This window comes from Lissotriton vulgaris, chromosome 5 (genome assembly GCF_964263255.1).
Source record: "Lissotriton vulgaris chromosome 5, aLisVul1.2, whole genome shotgun sequence".
NCBI lineage: Eukaryota > Metazoa > Chordata > Amphibia > Caudata > Salamandridae > Lissotriton > Lissotriton vulgaris.
The window spans coordinates 983625067-983644270 of NC_141693.1; the positions used below are offsets into that span (position 1 = coordinate 983625067).

The 19204-nt window shown below is 45.3% G+C and overlaps 1 protein-coding gene across 2 annotated transcripts in view; it reads right to left on the reverse strand.

Moving 5' to 3' along the window:
• The window catches only part of ALDH18A1 (aldehyde dehydrogenase 18 family member A1), a 508980-nt gene that overhangs the window by 90584 nt on the left and 399192 nt on the right, over positions 1–19204 (reverse strand). For both annotated transcript variants that reach the window (XM_086922580.1, XM_086922579.1), the window contains exon 12: positions 11574–11794. In XM_086922580.1, the coding sequence (XP_086778706.1) occupies positions 11574–11794 (221 nt within the window). The remainder of the gene's footprint in view (positions 1–11573; positions 11795–19204) is intronic.

A 19204-nucleotide genomic window follows, 5' to 3' on the forward strand; every position in this document is an offset into this window, starting at 1 on the left:
GGGCGGAATGCACGTCTCCGCTTTAGGGTGTTGGGCGCCAAGTCCTGAAAGATTTGAATCTTGTGATCGGTATATCTCAGGTCCGGGTTGTCGCGTGCATTCTTCCAGATTGCCTCCTTTTCGGTGAAGAAATGGACCATGGCCAGGATGTCCGGCAAAAGCCCCGGTCTCCCCACAGGGCCAGCCACCCAGTGCGCTCGATCCAAAGTCGGGGGTGAGACGTTCTCGTCCCCCCAGACCTCGTGCAGAAGCTGCGCCACGTAGCCCATGATGTCCTCCCCTTCTCCCAACGGAATGCCCGGATGCGGAGATTATTGCGTCGGCTTCTATTCTCCAAGTCCTTCTGCTTCACTTGGAGCGCGATGTTCTGCTCTTCCAGGGCTGCCAGGCACTGACATAGGTACTCCTGATCCTCCGTGCGTGTATCCCTTTTTCGTTCTAGCCCATCCACTCGATCTCCAAGGTCCGTCACCTCCTTCCGGAGCTCTTTCACACAGTTGTGCACCTCGGACCTCAGGGAACCTATCTCTGCTTTCAGTTCAACCATGAAGGTAGACATGAACGCCTGGGTGACCGGCGGGGAATCTCCTGCAACCCGGGATGGGCCCTCTCCAGCAGCTGGCGCCCCCGCTTTGCCCCACATGGCCATGACCTTATTGTCCTTGGGGGCCGCGGCCGGGTCGGCCTTGCTTCCTTTATTGGAACGCGTCATCACAGAGTTCTCCTCAGAGCAGGCAACACAAGACAAATCCCGCACTGACTTGGGGAGGAGGCCAGCCCACTGTGGGCAAGTCCGGGAAGGGAACAAGGGCACCTACCCACTGCCAAAGATCTTCACCCTACGCCCAAGCAGGAGCCCCTCCGCCCGCAATGCAAAGATCAGGTTAGCGAGGAGTCCACCCTCCAGCAGCCGGGCCTAGGGAGATGATCAGCCGGCCGCCTCACAGTCCAGAGCCTCACCCCCACCGACTCTCTCCCACTGTTCCAGGCAAGAAAGATTGCATCAAGCACCCAGAGTAGGGTCCACGCCACTCAGTCGCAGGGAGTCACGTTCGGTGCCTCTAGAGAGGGGCGAAACCATACCGCCGCAGCACGCCCCCACCACACTCAAAACACCCCACAGTCTAGGGCTTGCAACAACCAGGGACCCGATGAAGGGTGGAAGGCAGTTTACACCCACTCCGCCCACAATTCCACTGTTCAGGGCGCCAGGCCTCTCCAGATAGCCACCACAGTCAGACTGAAGATGGCGGGCTGCGCCGTCATCTTCTGCCACACTCGCCGGGACAACACTGCTCACCTGGATGCCCCAGAGCCGCGCCCGCCGTCAGAGAGTCTCCGAGAGAACAACCCTCGCCCACAGCAGCCAACAATGTCAGGCCAGCACAGGCCCAGCGGGAGGCTCGTCTCCGTTCACACCAGCCAGGCACCACCTTGCAGCACGTCGAGGGCCGTCTTCATCCGGGGCACGATCCGTCGCAGTCTGCCAGTGGTCCGTGCAGCAACTCCCGAATGGCGCCACGCACCTGCCCTGCAGCGCCCCGAGGGATCCGGAGTCCTGCGTCGCACACGAACCGCTCCCGCGGCCCAAGATGGCGGGTCGCGGCGGTTCAGACATCTCTCGGCACCACACCTCCGCCTGCGCTGCTTAATGCGTGCCACACGGGATCTACCTGCAGGGCACTTCCACTCCACGCCACAGTGCCGAGGCAAAGACAGCACCCGCAGCAACCAGGTCCAGGCACCCGGACCTTCGGGACAGCCCTCCAGGCACGACAAGATGGCGGGTCCTCTTCTCCCGATCCGCGTCAGGGTCCACCTCCTTCGCCCGCCAGCTGCTCACCGGGGTCAGAGGTGTGCCCACAGGTGCCCACCAGTCAAGGTACGCCAGCAAGGACACCCCAGGAGCCCACAGACCACGCTCACCCCCTTGCGCTCTCCTTCCGATCGCCAGGAGCGGAGTCCGCAGGGCCGGAGCCTCCAAAATGGCGGGTCGCCGCTTTCAGACCTCCAGCCGGCGCTGTCGAACACCGCACTCCAGCCGTCTCCCGTCAGGGTCGCCGGGCAAGTCCCTGCTCCCAATCCTGCAACGCCCTCAAAAAGCTCCGGGGGTGAGTTCAAGGCCCCTGACTCCGCTTTAATGGCTTATACAGGCCGTCGACAGCGGGAGCCCCGTCAAAGCACGTCCGCTCACATCGCCGTGCAAGCCATGCCCCCAGAGGATAAAATTAAAGCAAAAAAGGCATATAAATTCCAGAGAGACAAAAGTGATTATGACTTAGGGCAGATATTCACCTTTGCCAAACGCTATGACTCCATCAGAAAAACCAAGTTTCAGGGGGGGAGGGGGTCCACAAGAATACCAGCAAGAACAGCCACCTATCATGTCATAATCAGAAATCAGCTCTGCGGAGAGTGAATCGGAATCCGAAATGCGCAGTGTAGCGGGGGTGGGCCAAAAAACGATACCCTCGCCAGGTGACAAACTTTTTTATGCAAAGAGCGCCGCTTAACACTACGACCAAGACTGCCCAGGAATCCAGAAGCCTAAATTTCAAAAGGAGGCAACGGCGTAAGGCAAGTGCAAGGAGAACAACCCAGAAAAAGAGGAAGGGGATATTGGAAAAACAAGTCATAGAACTGGATGACAACTACAACACCATGGTCAATCTTGCAAAAATGTATTTGACAGCACAGGAAGAAAACATCTTAAAACTGGGGCTATCTTATGCCCCACAGACTGATTTTGACTATGCTACAACAAGAATAGATCTCTATAAAGGCGTACGCAAATTAAAATAAAAAAAATATTTCATAGTCAGCAAAATAACCACCGAAAAGATACTAGACACAACAATGACATCAAGTGGGTCGGGAGCGTTATCACAACCAGATGAACCATGTTTTCAAATAATGCAAGAATTATATGACAAAAATGCGGTTGAGCATATATCAAGCAACCTAACCCTGATACGCGATGAACAGTTTGAAAATATGACAGAGAGAATATAGCCCATTTAGACCAAAATCCTCGATCAACCCCATTGTGATCCGGGATGCTATCGATATTTTCAATGAGGCTGTGACTGCACAAGTGAAAAATTTGCACAAATCTGTGCAACAAAAAACGAAACATTGGAATAAAAGCAATCAACAATATAGAAACTTGGTCACCAAATTGCAAAAGAATAACAACATTGTAATTCACAAGAGTGATAATGGCGGAAACATTGTGATTTGGCCCCTGGCGGATTACAACAAAGAAGTCTTTCACCAATTGAATGATCGATCTTGTTATGTCCGCTCCAACAGGAATTCTACAAGAAACTTTCTGAATGGAAATGTGCAAATTTAATCAGCACAGATGAATATAAATACATGAAGAATGACAAACCAACCACCCCTACTATGTATTTTATCCCCAACGTCACAAAAATCCCATAAATCCACCTGGAAGACCTATCATCAGTGGAAGGGATGGACTAGTGGAACACGCAACCAAATATATTGATGTTTATCTGCAAGGCTTTGTACAAGATTTACCATCTTATGTCAAAGACACAAGTGACTTTTTAAGAAAAATTTCCAGATGTAATTGGCAGGATGATTTTCTTTTAATTGCATAGACGTGACGGCATTATACACGAGCATTGAACACACGGATGGCTTGGCAGCTGTTGAACATTACCTAATGAAAAGATCAAGGGAATTCAAGGAACATAATGTCATGTTAATTTAGATGATTAGATTTTGTTTATTCAACAATTTCTTCATGTTCAGAAGTCAGCTGTATCAACAAACCAGGGGTGTTGCCATGGGGGCCAGTTTCTCACCAAGTTCTGCCTGCGTTCATATGGGCAGGATTGAGGAACTGGTCCTCGTGGAAGAACACAGTCATTATAAGCAAACAAATGTTAAGATGTGGTTACGTTATATTGATTACCTGTTTGTGGTATGGCAAGGAACAGTCGACGAAGCAAACAGAGTTGTTGATGAAATCAATTTGAACAATGTCAATCTACAATTCATTGCAACAATTAGCAAAACATGTAATGAATTCTTAGATAAACAGATATATATCAACAACAATAGGATCGAAACCAGTCTCTCTAGAAAGAAAATAGCTGGAAACTCCACTTTGCACGCGAGTAGTTCGCACCCCAAACATTTAATAAACAGCATCCCTTATGGGGAAATGCTACGCTTGCGCCACATTTGCAGCAATAGTGAAGATTTGAGGGTAGCGCAACTTAACAGCAAACGATGCTTCATACAGAGGGGCTATTCAGCCAATATAATAGAGAAAGTTATCACGAAATCGATGCAACGAAGTAGAAACAATGTACTTAAGGAGAAAATCAAGAGATAAGAACAGAGACCAATCAGACCAATCCGACCAATCCAGAGAGGGAAGATTTCAGACTGATAATGAAATATCGCAAGCAACACAAGTCACTAGGCAAGATCATCCAGCAAAATTGGCCGCTGGTACTCAGTGATCCGGTGATTGGACCCCTGTTACCGCAGAGGGTGTCCATCACCTACAGCAAGGCTCCCTCTATGAGGGATATCTTAGTGAAAACTAGTGCATAGGTGGTAGACAATAACAGTTGGATCAAAGCCAGCAAAGGTTTTTTCAGGTGTAAAACCTGTAAGGCGTGTTTACACGGAATAAATCAAAGCACATACTATACACCCTTTAGTGAGAAACCATGTAAAATATCCAAACTATTAACATGTAAAACTGAGTTCGCTGTCTATGTCCTGTTGTGCCCATGTGGCCGTTAGTACGTAGGCAGCACCAAATTACCAGTCCACAAACGGGTGTAGCAACACTTAAGAGCAATTACAAACCAAGACAACACCTACCCGGTGGCACGTCACTTCAGAGAGGCTCATGAATCAAATAATCTGCACCTGAAGTATTATGTGATAGACGCAATCCCCCCCAGTGGAAGAGGTGGCGATTGAGAGAACAAACTTAGAACTAGAAACACGCTACATTCTACAGTTAGACTCATAATATACAGAGGGGCTTAGTGCCATGGAGGACTTACATACACGTCTCACATAAACACTGGAAAGGTGGTGGTAGGACTTTTACGGAAATATCTTTTTAGCCAAAACATTTTAACGGTGACAACTTTTTTATGTCTTTTATCCCACCAGTTTTTGATAAATAACTTTTTTGAACTTTTCAGCAATAATAATGTGTCTTTAAGGGAAAACACATAAATATAGGAGATTACAAATATATGGCACAATTGAAATACTGTTAGTTTTTTAGATTTCCCACTAGAATTTTATCAAATCTAGTTCTTTTATCAGGAACGAGGGACATATTTATTGAATCTATTTAAACTATTTATGTATGCAAATATTTATTTATACTGTGAATGATGCATTTATAAAAGGTGTCATATTTATAGCCAATTTGCACATAATCTCCAGATACTGGACAGTAAACAATGTGAATATGCCAGAGATATACCATGTATCTTAGACAGCTGGAGGGGTGGTCGATATACAAAGAGAACTTTACCAATAGTAGGCATTGTCTATGAAAACACCGCAATTATTTAAAGATGAAATAGAGGTACAAACAAGTAGAAACAACCCTCCATATAATGAGTTCAAGAAAAGGAGATAAACTAATCGTTGTACTGTAAGCACAAACTTTTGCCAATTTTGCACACACATATAGCACTTTAATTCACTTAACTTTAGCATTTAGGGTTTTTATTGTCATTGTTGCTGAATTTATTTATGGAACCTAGGGAGACTGCAAACAATAATAGGGATTCAACCCGTTATTCTATTGCTAGGTAAATCATTTATGTATGGCACAGTCAACCAATGCGATTTACCAATATAGGTATAAACTCGTATTTTACGAACATGTAATATTATTTAGAACATGTATTTCGGTGCTTCATATGATCCAGATTGATGTGGGGTTTAAAGCACATAAAAAAACGTGAAGCAAAAACATTATCAGTCTGTTTTCCAGGTTCATTAAGCTATGCAGCATGTGACTAGGTTTAAAGGGGGCACTGTGACTTTAAATAATGCACAAATGCATCTTGCCCTTGTCACGTGATAAAGGCTCAAGCAGGCCGAAACGCGGACGGCGATGAGTGAGGAACAATAAAACGTTTTTGAACGAAAATTGAGTCAGTCTATGGGGCAAATCCTGAAAAGCACGGAGGAGTGCGATCGATATATATATATATCCAATAAAGAGCTGCACCATAATTGAGGCACCACACACGTGCGTGTTGAATACCGTTTATTTTCAGCAAGTTGCAGGGAAAACGGGCTTACTCTCCACAGCAAATAAACGAACCAAACTCGCGGCTTTTGGAGTGATAGTCCCGCCCATTGGGCGTGCCTAACGTGGCATCATGGTAGCTGTAGTTTTGCATTTACAGGTATAGTACATTGTCACTGTTTTTCCAAAGTTATCCTATAGTAGGTAGCTGTGACTGGCAAGATCGAGTCCGGCGGGACTATCACTCCAAAAGCCGCGAGTGCGACATTAGACTTTGCTGCTGCTTTTCCTCGCTATACCAGTGAGCATGGGCTATGGGAGTCCGAAACATGTTTGGTTTGTTTTTTTGCTGTGGAGAGTAAGCCCGTTTTCCCTGCAACTTGCTGAAAATAAATGGTATTCAACACGCACGTGTGTGGTGCCCCAATTATGGTGCAGCTCTTTGTTGGATTTATAGCGGCCGTGTACCAGGTCGCGAGGGAACCCCGCTGCGGACGAGCAGCTCCTAGACGCTTTTAAGCCTGAAGTGTCCGATGGAACGGCGTGACCAATTTTTTTCAAGATTTACTAGCAGGGACTCGATCTTGCCAGTCACAGCTACCTACTATAGGATAACTTTGGAAAAACAGTGACAATGTACTATACCAGTAAATGCAAAACTACAGCTACCATGATGCCACGTTAGGCACGCCCAATGGGCGGGACTATCACTCCAAAAGCCGCGAGTGCGACATTAGACTTTGCTGCTGCTTTTCCTCGCTATACCAGTGAGCAAGGGCTATGGGAGCCCGAAACATGTTTGGTTAGTTTTTTTGCTGTGGAGAGTAAGCCCGTTTTCCCTGCAACTTGCTGAAAATAAACGGTATTCAACACGCACGTGTGTGGTGCCTCAATTATGGTGCAGCTCTTTGTTGGATTTATAGCGGCCATGTACCAGGTCGCGAGGGAACCCCGCTGCGGACGAGCAGCTCCTAGATGCTTTTAAGCCTGAAGCGTCCGATGGAACGGCGGGACCAATTTTTGTAGGATTTACTAGCAGGGACTCGATCTTGCCAGTCACAGCTACCTACTATAGGATAACTTTGGAAAAACAGTGACAATGTACTATACCAGTAAATGCAAAACTACAGCTACCATGATGCCACGTTAGGCACGCCCAATGGGCGGGACTATCACTCCAAAAGCCGCTAGTGCGACATTAGACTTTGCTGCTGCTTTTCCTCGCTATACCAGTGAGCAAGGTCTATGGGAGCCCGAAACATGTTTGGTTCGTTTTTTTGCTGTGGAGAGTAAGCCCGTTTTCCCTGCAACTTGCTGAAAATAAACGGTATTCAACATGCACGTGTGTGGTGCCTCAATTATGGTGCAGCTCTTTGTTGGATATATATATATATATATATATATATATATATATATATATATATATATATATATATATATATATATATATATATATATATATATATAATGGCTCTTTATCATCAAAAAAGAATCCACGGCACTTCGGTGCAGCTAAATTCTTTTATTAACCTGCTACGGCACAGACATTAACACCAACGGGTTTCAGTGCTCACACGCACCTTGGTCACCAAAGGTGCTTGCAAGCCCCGAAATGCATTGGCATACCTTCCGGTATGATGCGCAAATAAAGTCTTTACACAGTACCTTCCTTCCTTATTCCAGGTACCTGCAGTTGTGTCATGCCAGGTTCTCGCTCAGTCCTAGCAGTCAGCTGTGAAAGATATGAAAAAGGAATTTGTATTCTTGTTCTCTGTTTACACACACTCCTTTGTAACGAGTTGGCTCTGCCTTTTAATGCATCTCTTTTCTGATGAGGACCAGGACCCTGTGAAAGCCTGAATGTCAGGCTCTCCCTCTGCCCACGATCTTTCAACCCCACAAAGGAATGATAGCCTTTTGTGGTCATAATGCAACCATGTCTTTGTGTGCACTATGACACTATGTTGCTAGGCAAAACACACAAGATGATGGATGGAATGTTGCACAATGGCAAAACCTTCACCCCCAGTCACAGATCTGGGTTTAATCCATCGTTATTTTGCTCACCAAGCCACCCCAGTTCAGACATGGCCATATGCAAATCAGTCTTGACCCTGTGCCTCATGGGAACAGTCCAGCCCGAACTGCCAAGCCATGTCTTCCCTGGACCGGAATCAAGCATTATAGGACCAGTTTCTGGCCATCAGCCGTCTTCAGCCAGGAGAACTTGACTCCAGTGGCTTAGTGACCACGGGGCCCATGTCTGGGCATACCCTTCCCACATAGGGTGAACAGCAAAACACACAAGATGATGGATGGAATTTTGCACAATGGCAAAACATTCACCCCCAGTCACAGATCTGAGTCCATTGTTATTTTGCTCACCAAGCCACCCCAGTTCAGACATGGCCATATGCAAATCAGTCTTGAACCTGTGCAACATTCGGTCCATCATCTTGTCTGTTTTGCTGTTCACCCTATGTGGGAAGGGTATGCCCAGACGTGCATATAGCCATGTCTGAACTGGGGTGGCAGAGTGGGCTAAAGAACGGTGATGGATTAAACCCAGATCTTTTGACTGGGTATGAGTGTTTGATTGATTCAGATGCTCCGTCCATCACCACCCCCTTTTATACCGCTTTTGGCCGCCATAAGTGTGGCAGGGTATGCTCAGACGGGAGTCCCTTGCTCACTTTGCCACTGGATTTGCATATAGCCATGTCTGAACTGGAGTGTTTGATTGATTCAGATGCTCGGTCCATCATCACCCCCTTTTGTACCGCAGACGTGGGTCCCGACACTTCTGTGGTAAGTATTTTCTTTACTGCTTAAACAAGGGTTGTCAACCTCTTCCGAGGCTCAAAACAAAGTGTGAGGAGTTTGTAAGATGTCTAGTGTTCTTCCAAAAATAAATGTTCCTAATTTTTTTTAACGTCCTTGTTCTCGAGTTGTCCCACCTGTAGTTTCTTGAACACAATGGAATGTTGAGCGCAGTACCAGATCTCGTTGCCACTATGAAATGAGATACTGACAGAGAGTGAAGATGGATGTATTATCTTCCCAAGAACATAGGCAGAAGAAGGTACCACCAGTCAGTCCAGCAGTAGATCTCAACTGTCATTGTCCACTTGGGTCATCTCATCATATAATTCAATGTTCTTTATTCTAGAATGTATTATGCCATGGTTGTTCCAAGTATCCTGGAGATATTCATCAAGTTATGAATTAAGAAGAAGAGACAGTGACTGAAAATCCTGCTTAAATGTTTTTTTAAAAACAAATAAGTACTTGAGTGACTACATTGCAAGTCTTCTGCACACATTTCTATGCTTCACACAAGCAACCTCTCCACAAGTATTCAAATGCTTATCACTGCCTTGTCACTATGAACAGGCTTGAGAAAGGGGGTGAAGCAAAGTACAGTTCAAACAGTAGCATTCTCTTGTTTCAATTATCCATTAGGTCATTACTTTCAGTTGTATATGTCAGCCACACTGTTTTAGGATGACCTTGGAGTAGATTTTGAAACATCTTTTGAAGTTTTTCATCAAGTAAGGACTTTCAAAAGCTTCTTCACATTACCATAACATTGTCAATATCAAATAGTGCGAGGAAAACATAATATACAATTTATATCCAAATATCCAGTGTTTCAGCACCATTTAGTTTCCTATGCATTATTGCCGACATAAATGTGCTATGACAACATCAGATGTACACAACTGCAGACCCTTCAGCCTGTTTGGGCTAAGCAAAGTGTTAGTGAAGAGAGTGAGCAGAACAAGAACATCAAAAAAACTGAAAACTAAACATGAAACTGGAGGGCATATAGAGATTACTTTTTAGCCAAATCAAGGAGAGTTATTACGCAAGGTACAATAGCCGGCTGCAGATGACAATAGGTGGAGATGTACCGGAGGGCAACGTCATCTAGTGTTCATTAAGGGCTTGGCGTCTGAGAAGAAGTAGGTTGTATGGCAGGGGTGTGGTAGGATACCTCAACTGTTCTTGCTGCGGAATGTTTACAGAGGGATATTTAGACGGTCGCGGTTTCCTATAGGATGTTGATCAGGTGCAGGGAGGGAAGCAGCCCAATATGTACATGCAAAGTACATGTGCTCTATTTGTGTCATGAATGTACAAGAACTTGCAAGACACTGAATAGGTGTTAATACACGGAACGGAGTGGCAGCGCTGCCATTCCGGTACCAGAACTACAACCCCCAGAGGGCAGCGCGTGGAGCATGCGCAGTACGCGCCGGCAGACGAGCCGGCATATAACGGACACCGAACGCCGAGGACGGCGTCGGATATTCCGTGTTCGTGGTATCAGAGCCCGGAGCCAGTGCTGCAGACAAGGTGAGACCTTGATCCTTGGACCTACTTCTCGTTTCCACAGCTAGGGAAGCGGGGGACGCGAAAGCCCTCTCATTGGAGAGAGTTCCGTAGAACTTTGTTGGGACCAGTAGTTCAAAGCCGCAGTCCCCGCTCGAGGGTATTATCAAGCTAGATCAGAGCGCCGCCATTCTCGGCAGCAACTGCGCCAGCTTGAGGATTATCAAGTGAGCTGAACTTGTGCGTTGTTGTACAGATTGCCACAGTCCCCGCTCGAGGGTTATCGAGCGCGGTGAACTTGCGCATCGTTGCGCTACTTGTCTCTGTCCCCGCTCAAGGGTTATCGAGTGTGCTGGGCTTTTCTACTTTACTTTGATATTTACAACAAGCCCCAGCTCGAGGAAACCAAGCCGGACCCGAGCACCTTAGAGTTGCTTATTTGTTGCCCTCCGTTGGAAAGTGTCAGGACAGACACTAATGCGGAGGACGAGTTTGGCAGTACGGTGGACATCCACCAACAACACTCAAGTGGCATTGTCGGCCACTGCTTAGCACAGTGCCCTCTGTTGGTGAATGCCGGGACCAGCATTCGTGCAGAGGACGGTTGGAAGGAGAGGTCTGTAACCAACGCTGGGGGTTTCAATCCCTGGAGCGAAGCTCCACTGTACTGTACTCAAATGTCCTTGCTTTGATTGATTAAACCTGGTTTAACCAACACAACAAGTGCTCCTGTATAATTGCACAGACGATAGAACAGGGTGGAGTTGGTACTTACCCAATCCTGAGGTACCCAGGGATTACAATAGGAAAGGAATTAAGCTCAGAAGTGTAAAATACCAAAAAGTACTACAAAGTCACAAAATTATAGAAGCTTCGTTTTGGTTGTGAAACCTTTAGGGATGGGTGCTAGACATATATTAAATCAAAGATCTGTGTTCAGAACAGTCAAACTTATCTAGCATTGTACCTGTGGAAGACAGTCCGGGCGGGACTCAAAGATAACCAGTAACACTCCAATGGGAACAGTTACTTGCTCCAGTTCCAACTCTTGAGCAATTTGTGTTCTTCGAATGACACGTCCCACACTGTCCTTTGAGGAAGATGCTATCTGACGAAGTCCAATTGCCAGACTGTTCAGTTTTGCAGTTGATAGACTCAGTCGTTTCAGCAAAGGTGGGGGCAGTCTTCCTAGGAGAATGGAAAATGAATGCTTTTAATAACGGAGTCACTTGAGAGAATTAACAGGTACGACTACTCACCACTCATTGTCTGCTGACAACATTATGTAACAGTTTACCTTAATCTACCCAGACAAATTTATTGTCATATTTTGTTGTTGTTGTTCTTTAAATAATGATAAAGGTGCACAAAGGAAGGACTTTGGTAAAACTCTTTCTGGTGGATATTCTAACTGCAGATTTTTCACCTTTAGAATAATCCTAGGCGCCTGCTTGGAAGGAGACTTTTAAATGCGCTGCAGGTGATGCCTTAAGATTCGGCAATAGCCTTTCGCCACTCCGGAAGTGAAAGGAGCAGCGCACAAAATAGGCACCGCTATTGTAAGCTGACAACAGTTTTGGCTTTCATTCTTCCACATCCTCAAATGTGGATTAATTAGGACAAATCTGAGTGACAAGTTGCCAAAATTAAACCGGAACTTTTTTAAAAGGTACACAAGCCCACTCCAGAGAATACAGAGGAGGGAGGACAGTGAAGAATCTGCAGTTAGATAGACTACCTACCAGAAACAGCGTTAGAGAAGAAAGTAACTTGTTCTTCTGATGGATATTCCCAACTGCAGTTTCTTGCAGCTCACTGAAATGGTGCACAGACATATTGGCAGTACGAAAAAGCATCTTGATGCTGTGGAGAACAACTGGCATGGGCACAAATGGCCAGCAGGTCCATTTGTAAGGATTAATTTAAGGGTCCATTAAGGCTTAACGAAGGACTTTGGCAGAAACATGTGCATTAAACTTTTTAAGAACCTCACCAACACAGAAGGCTGGTACGGCACAGGTGAAAAGGCCAAGAGGGCAGACCTATAATCTTTAACTTTTTCCAAAGACATTTGACACAAAATTATGCCCAGCCTCCTGGGTCAGGGCTCGCAAGTGGGCATCACCACCATATCTTGCAAAGAACTCACACTCTCAACCCAACTTGACCCCTCAGAGGCCCTGAACTACTCGACCTTCGAATATCTTTGTCCCGAAATTTAAACTGAAGACAGCACTCCCACCAAACTCCACACCTTTTATAACCCACCCGGTGATCGCACTCTTCACAGAGGAACTTACCGCTCTAATAACTCAATTCTCACTAACTGGCGCCAAAGATGTGCTCCTGGGAGACTTCAACCTGCCCTGGAACAACAATGACGACCCCACAATCTGCAACCTAAATAACCTACTGGAAATCAACAATCTCAAGCAACTCAGTAATGAATCGACCCGCAATAATAGTTCAACTCCGGATGCAAGAATTATTAGAAGTAAGCTTGTTTCCCTTCCTTACATCTTGCCTATCGACTGGTTGGACAACCATCAAATTCTATTCAATCTCAAGCTACACCACACATCCTTCCCAGCACGTTCCTGTAATCCCATGCACTGGCCTAGGAACATCAAACAGGCAAGGCACCCGGCCCGGATGCGATACCTATTGATGTTTTTGAAGCTGAAATTGATCTCTGGGCCCCATTACTAACCATTGTGATGAATTCTGCTAACACCCTGTAGTAACCACGCTACGCTGGTATGATGTAAACCAAGTAGGTTTATTCACAAGTAAGTAACAGGTGGTAAATTACATTAAACCACAGCCCCACCAGGAGCAGCCTGCTAGCTGCTCAGCCTCTCTGACCAACTGTCACCCCTCATCCAGTCACCCAAATTACAGTAAACCACAGCCCCACCAGGAGCAGCCTGCTAGCTGCTCAGCCTCTCTGACCAACTGTCACCCCTCATCCAGTCACCCAGGCATTCTAGTGAAGGTCCAAGCACCAACATTCCATACACAGGACACAGACACATGCTGAGAAGCTAGAGTGAAGAACACAGGGAAAGAAACACCATGTGAGGATACTACACACCCACGGACTTATTGCAACGTGGTCAGAGGCGATAGTTGTTCCTATATTTAAAAAGGGGGACAGGCATGATCCATCTTGCCATCGTCCAATTTCTCTCCTTGACGCCTTAATGAAGGTAGCTGGCCGCATTATTTTAAAGCGTGTGCAACAATAGACTGAGGAAGGCAACATTTTATCGATCTTTCAGTATGGCTTTCGCCCTGGTATGGGAACGGTTGAGCAGAGTCAAAATTTTTACTTTTTAATTTCTAAATATACCCAAGCCAAGAAAGGGAACCTTTTTATTACTTTTATTGATTTGAGTTCAGCCTTCGATTGTGTTGATCATAATCAGCTATGGCCCACACTTGAGGACCTGGGTATAGAACCTTCAATTCTTAATTTTATCAAGGAATTATACAGGGATGCTGGGGCGAGGGTGCGCTTTGGACAACGAGGGGAGTGCTCGTCAAGATTCTCCATCAAGAGGGGGGTGAGACAGGGGTGCATTTTAGTGCCCCTACTCTTCTCCCTCTATATTAACTCTATTGGCGACCACCTTAAGAGTTTTCAATATGATTACCCCTCAGTCCAGGGCCATCCCGTCCCCATCCTTTTGTATGCGGACGACGCTGCCATCATGTCGCAAACCAGGCTGGGCCTACAGAGGGCTGTCTCAAAGTTTACACTTTTTATGAGGCAAAAGGGACTTAAGGTTAATATATCAAAAACCTTTTCCATGTCCTGTCGACGTGGAACAAAGAAAGTACCTTGTCCCATTTTCCTCGAGGGTAGAAGGATAGCGACCATAGACCAATTCCCCTATCTTGGGATTTCTTTTTATAGGAAGTGTTCTTGGCATACTGCAATTAAAGCTAGAAAATTAGCATTTTCTAGGGCGATTGGAGCTTCGCAGAATTTTGCCGCTAAAATCGGGGGTAGACCAGTCAAGGAGCTGATCGTAATATACAAGGCTAAATGTGTATCCACAGCCACTTATGGCTTTGGTATCTGGGGGATTGATACTTCAGTGTCAATTCAGCAATCCGAAAATTGTTTTCTCAGATACCTCCTTGGGGTCCCTAAATCTACAGCTAGTTATCTTGTACACTTAGAACTGGGACTCCCATATATCTCCGATATTATAATGACTGAGCCTATCTTGCTATGGCATAAGCTGTGGGTAACTCCAAAGACAGCCTTTAATCGCAATATAATATCGGACTGCATAAACCTTGATGGTATAAGGCAAATTAAATGGCTGTCTTTTGTAGAAGCAATGTTGACTGAGATTGGCCACCCCGAGTTTTTTAAGAACCCACCTAGTATGGAAACGATGCAGAGGAAAGTCCTGCGTAAATTGGCAACGGACCATCTAGCGAATAAAAGATGGTCCACGGAAAAATTGAAAAAATCTGTTTTAGCTTACCAGCAAATTACTATAGAACAGCGACTGCAATTGTACCTTGCAAGTGACCTTAATTGTTACACTAGAATGCTACTTGCAAGGTTTAGACTGGGATCTTTTTATCGCTTAATTACTTTTCCAGCCTGTAATGACTGGTCGAGAGATTTACCGCTCTGCCCCTGTGATGATCTCGCCCCCCAAACTAATATGCATTGTATTTTATTTTGTAAATTTTATGAGGTTCCAAGAAAGACCTTACTTAAGCCAATTTTTAAGGAGTGGGGCCTCCGGTCTTGTAGAAACGCTTTTTATAGACTACAACGGCTAGAAGGTATGGAATTGGGCCACACCTTAGCTACATTTTTGAAACTTTTGGTAAAGTTTAGGAACTCGATGTAACATATGTGTTTATGTATTTTAGAGCTTTTTAAACTCATCAAATTTTATTGTACATGATTGTCCTATTGATATTTTTTTGCTTTTTAAATGCACTTGTCACTTTCTGATCATACCCCTGTTTTTAAAATGTATGGTGTACCCATAATGGAAACACTCTGGCACTTTGCGATTTATACTTGTTCTTAACAATGTATGCTTTTATGATATTACTTTGTATATCGAAATAAAGCTTTTTTGAATTTGAATATCAAACATATCCCACTTACCGAGCTAGAATTCAGGATCAATGCTAAACTACATTTGCAACACCTCCTTCAAACTGTTGATGAACTCACTGCCCACTATAGCTCATCGATGACCAATGTTATTAAACAGGTTGCACCACTCTTTACTTTACTTTATTGATGAACTGCACGATTACCTAAAATCTTTACAGTATAAAAACTTGATTAAGATCCCCCCCCCCCGACGTGCCCCATCCACACATAAAAAGTAGATACCACTTTGGGTTAAAATACTGACAGTTAATACTGCTTAGTTGTCCAGAACAGAGTTCTTTTAAAAGGAGGAGACTATTGGTTACTCCATTGTTCCACAACCGAGGAAGAGAGGCACATAGGAGTTCGATAGAACCAATTCATACACCAAAGCCGGTTGACGATAGATGGATCCTCATTGGGCCCTTAAACCAACCCAGGTTAGATGACTGGGTGCACCACTCAAACTAAAGAGATTAAGAAAAATCAAATCCAGATCCAGTTTCCACTTAGACCTTAACAACGAAACAAGGCAACTTAGACAGACCGAAAGATTATGGAGACAGAACCACTCACTGGCGAATCTCTCACTTCTAAGATCTGAACGGCTCGCCCACAAGAAACACATTTTAAGGGAAAAAGCCACTTTCTTTCGTAACCAACTCGACCGAGCGAAGCCCTTCAACATAATAAAACAACAAACTATTCTTACCTCCCAACAAGAAACAATGAACACCACTGAACGCTGCGAAGAAGTAGCCAACGTCCTCGCTGACTAAGTTGTCAAGATCAAACTATCCTTACCCTTGACAATATTCCAACATTCCAGCCCATCGGCTCCAGTGACTAACCAATTGACACAGAAACTCCCCCTCAGTTCCCAACTAAAGACCAGAAGGACTCTACAAAGCATAACAGAGCACATAATAAACTCCCTCAACTGAAGAATAATGCTAAACGGTCTGACTTCAAACCTATTACAGAAGGTGACATTTTGTAAATGATTGCCAAACTGAAGGCCACATCCCACTTTACCGACCTTCTGTCCTCCACCCTAGTGCAAAACCTCAACCATATCATCAATTTTTCTCTTTGATCAGGCGCGTACCTGACTCCCTCCAACACGGCCAAAACACCAGCATTATTTTAAAAACCTGGGGCTGACCCCCAACATTCTCAACAACTTGAGATCCATCACCAATCTTCCTTTCCTTGCTAAAACTTTTAAGTGTGTCCTACTTCAACTCAACCAACCAGTCAGGATTCAGGAAAGGATGCAGCACTGAAACTGCTATGCTCAATATAACTTACAGCATTCACAGTGCCTTAGATGAAGGCGATTTGTGGCTCCTAATCCTACTCGACCTATCAGCGGCATCTAATACAGTACATCACCCAGCTTTACTTGAGACACTCCAGAACTGCACTGTTATCAATGGTTCAGTCCTGAGATGGCTCACGTCCTAACTTCAACATCGCTCACAGCAAATAAAAATCCACAGATGTCGCTCGAAGCCGGAACCAGTACCTGAAGGTGTACCTCAAGTTTCCATCCTCTTGCTATCCATATTCAATCATTTCATGGAACCTCTCACAATTATCCTGAACCAAGCTGGTATCAAATATCACCTATTTGCCAATGACACTCAACTCTACTACATAATTAAATCACCCAGCGACATCAAGCATGTAGATTCAACCTTGGCTAAACACCAACCACCTTAAGCTGAACCCCAAAAAGACCGAACTTCTACTCCTCTCCCCTAAGAGCAATACCCTATCCATCCAAGAAAAATCAGCTAAACGATATTCGATATTAATAATCAGTCTTTTCACTGTTAATGCTCTCACTCTCTCTCGCTGTAAACAGCAAAGTTAACTACATCCCGGCATGTGCAAGGGTAAAAGTACCAGCACAAACTCTAGCCACCTCTGCGCATCTTCAAAGAATTTTATTTATGCAGGCAACTCATTTTCCTAACAGCGGCCTCACCTTTAAATTCTTTCAATGGATGGCCACTTAGAAAGGAGGAGAGCAAGTCCAGAAATGCACCTGAAACCCCTATTTCTGATAAACTCTCCAAAAGACTACAAGGGTCAACAGAAGACCTTCGCAATGCTGCAACTAGCATCTACTTTTGTGAAAACTATTGCTGAACAGCTGGCCCAGCGTCGACGCTGAGGGACAAGGAAGATGTAGTCTCACACAGCGAAACTTATTGCCAATTATTGCTGTAAACTTGACTATCTAATGCATCGATATCTGTTTATGGGATGGCACTGCTTTTGTGAAGAAACAAATGATTAGGTCTTACTATTTAAGCCTCATTGATTAGATGAGGGAATGCACATGGTGATGTACTGTACTAATATTATAAATGTGCCAATAAGGACTGCCCTGGCCACTTACATCATTTGCGGAAGGATTATGCTAAAGGATTAGGTGAAACAAAACCTCAGAGACCTGCTTGGGTGAACGCCCTCAACACCTCCAACCCTGCTACTGGCACACACCTCGAACAGGGAGTAAAAAACTTCAACACATGGATCACCAATTGAGCAGACCGTATCGTCCCCATCAAGAGCAACATCCAGAGAGAGCTGGTACACCAAAGAACACAGAAAAGCAAAACCGGACAGCATACAGTTGGGGAGGAGATGGCGCGCCAGCAAGGAAACCACAAACAGGGCAGCCTTCAAGACCTCCCTCAACCTCTACTACTGCTTGCTGAGGGCAACATAGAAGACAGCCCTTGCCGCATGTATCAAAACCAGCGGCAACAGCATTGTTAAGGAATTCTCCAACCCGGCTGTCAGTGAAAACAATATCATGCCCTCACAGGAGCTGTGCGACAACCTCACCCACAATTTTGCAACCATATACAGAAACTTCAACCACAACCCACACCCACGGACATCCTCTACAGATACGCTACCACCATAACCGACACAAACCACACATTGACCACCTGGAACATCCTCTCCACCCAGGACACCACCTCCACCATGAAATCCATCCACTTGGGAGCTCCCACAGACCAATGCCCACACCACATCTTCAAGCTAGGGAAACCAAAGGAAACCAAAGGATCGTCCAGGAACACAACACTCTACTCAAACACATTTATCAAAACCCTCCGCAGACCTTAGCAAACTCAAAAACTACCGGCCAATCTCCCTGCTCCCATTCCCAGCAAAGGAACTGGAAAAGATAATCCACACAACTCATGACACACCTGGAGCAGAACCAGCTACTAGACTCCTCCCAATCCAGCTTCCACAGCAATCACAGAACCAAAACTACACTCATCGCAGCCACCGACAACATCCGACCCCTCCTCGGCAGAGGAGAAACAGCAGCTTTGATCCTCCTCGACCTCTCAGCAGCCTTTGACACTGTATCCCACCACAGGCTAATGGAAAGACTCCACCACATCTGCATCCAAGGTGATGCGCTCAGA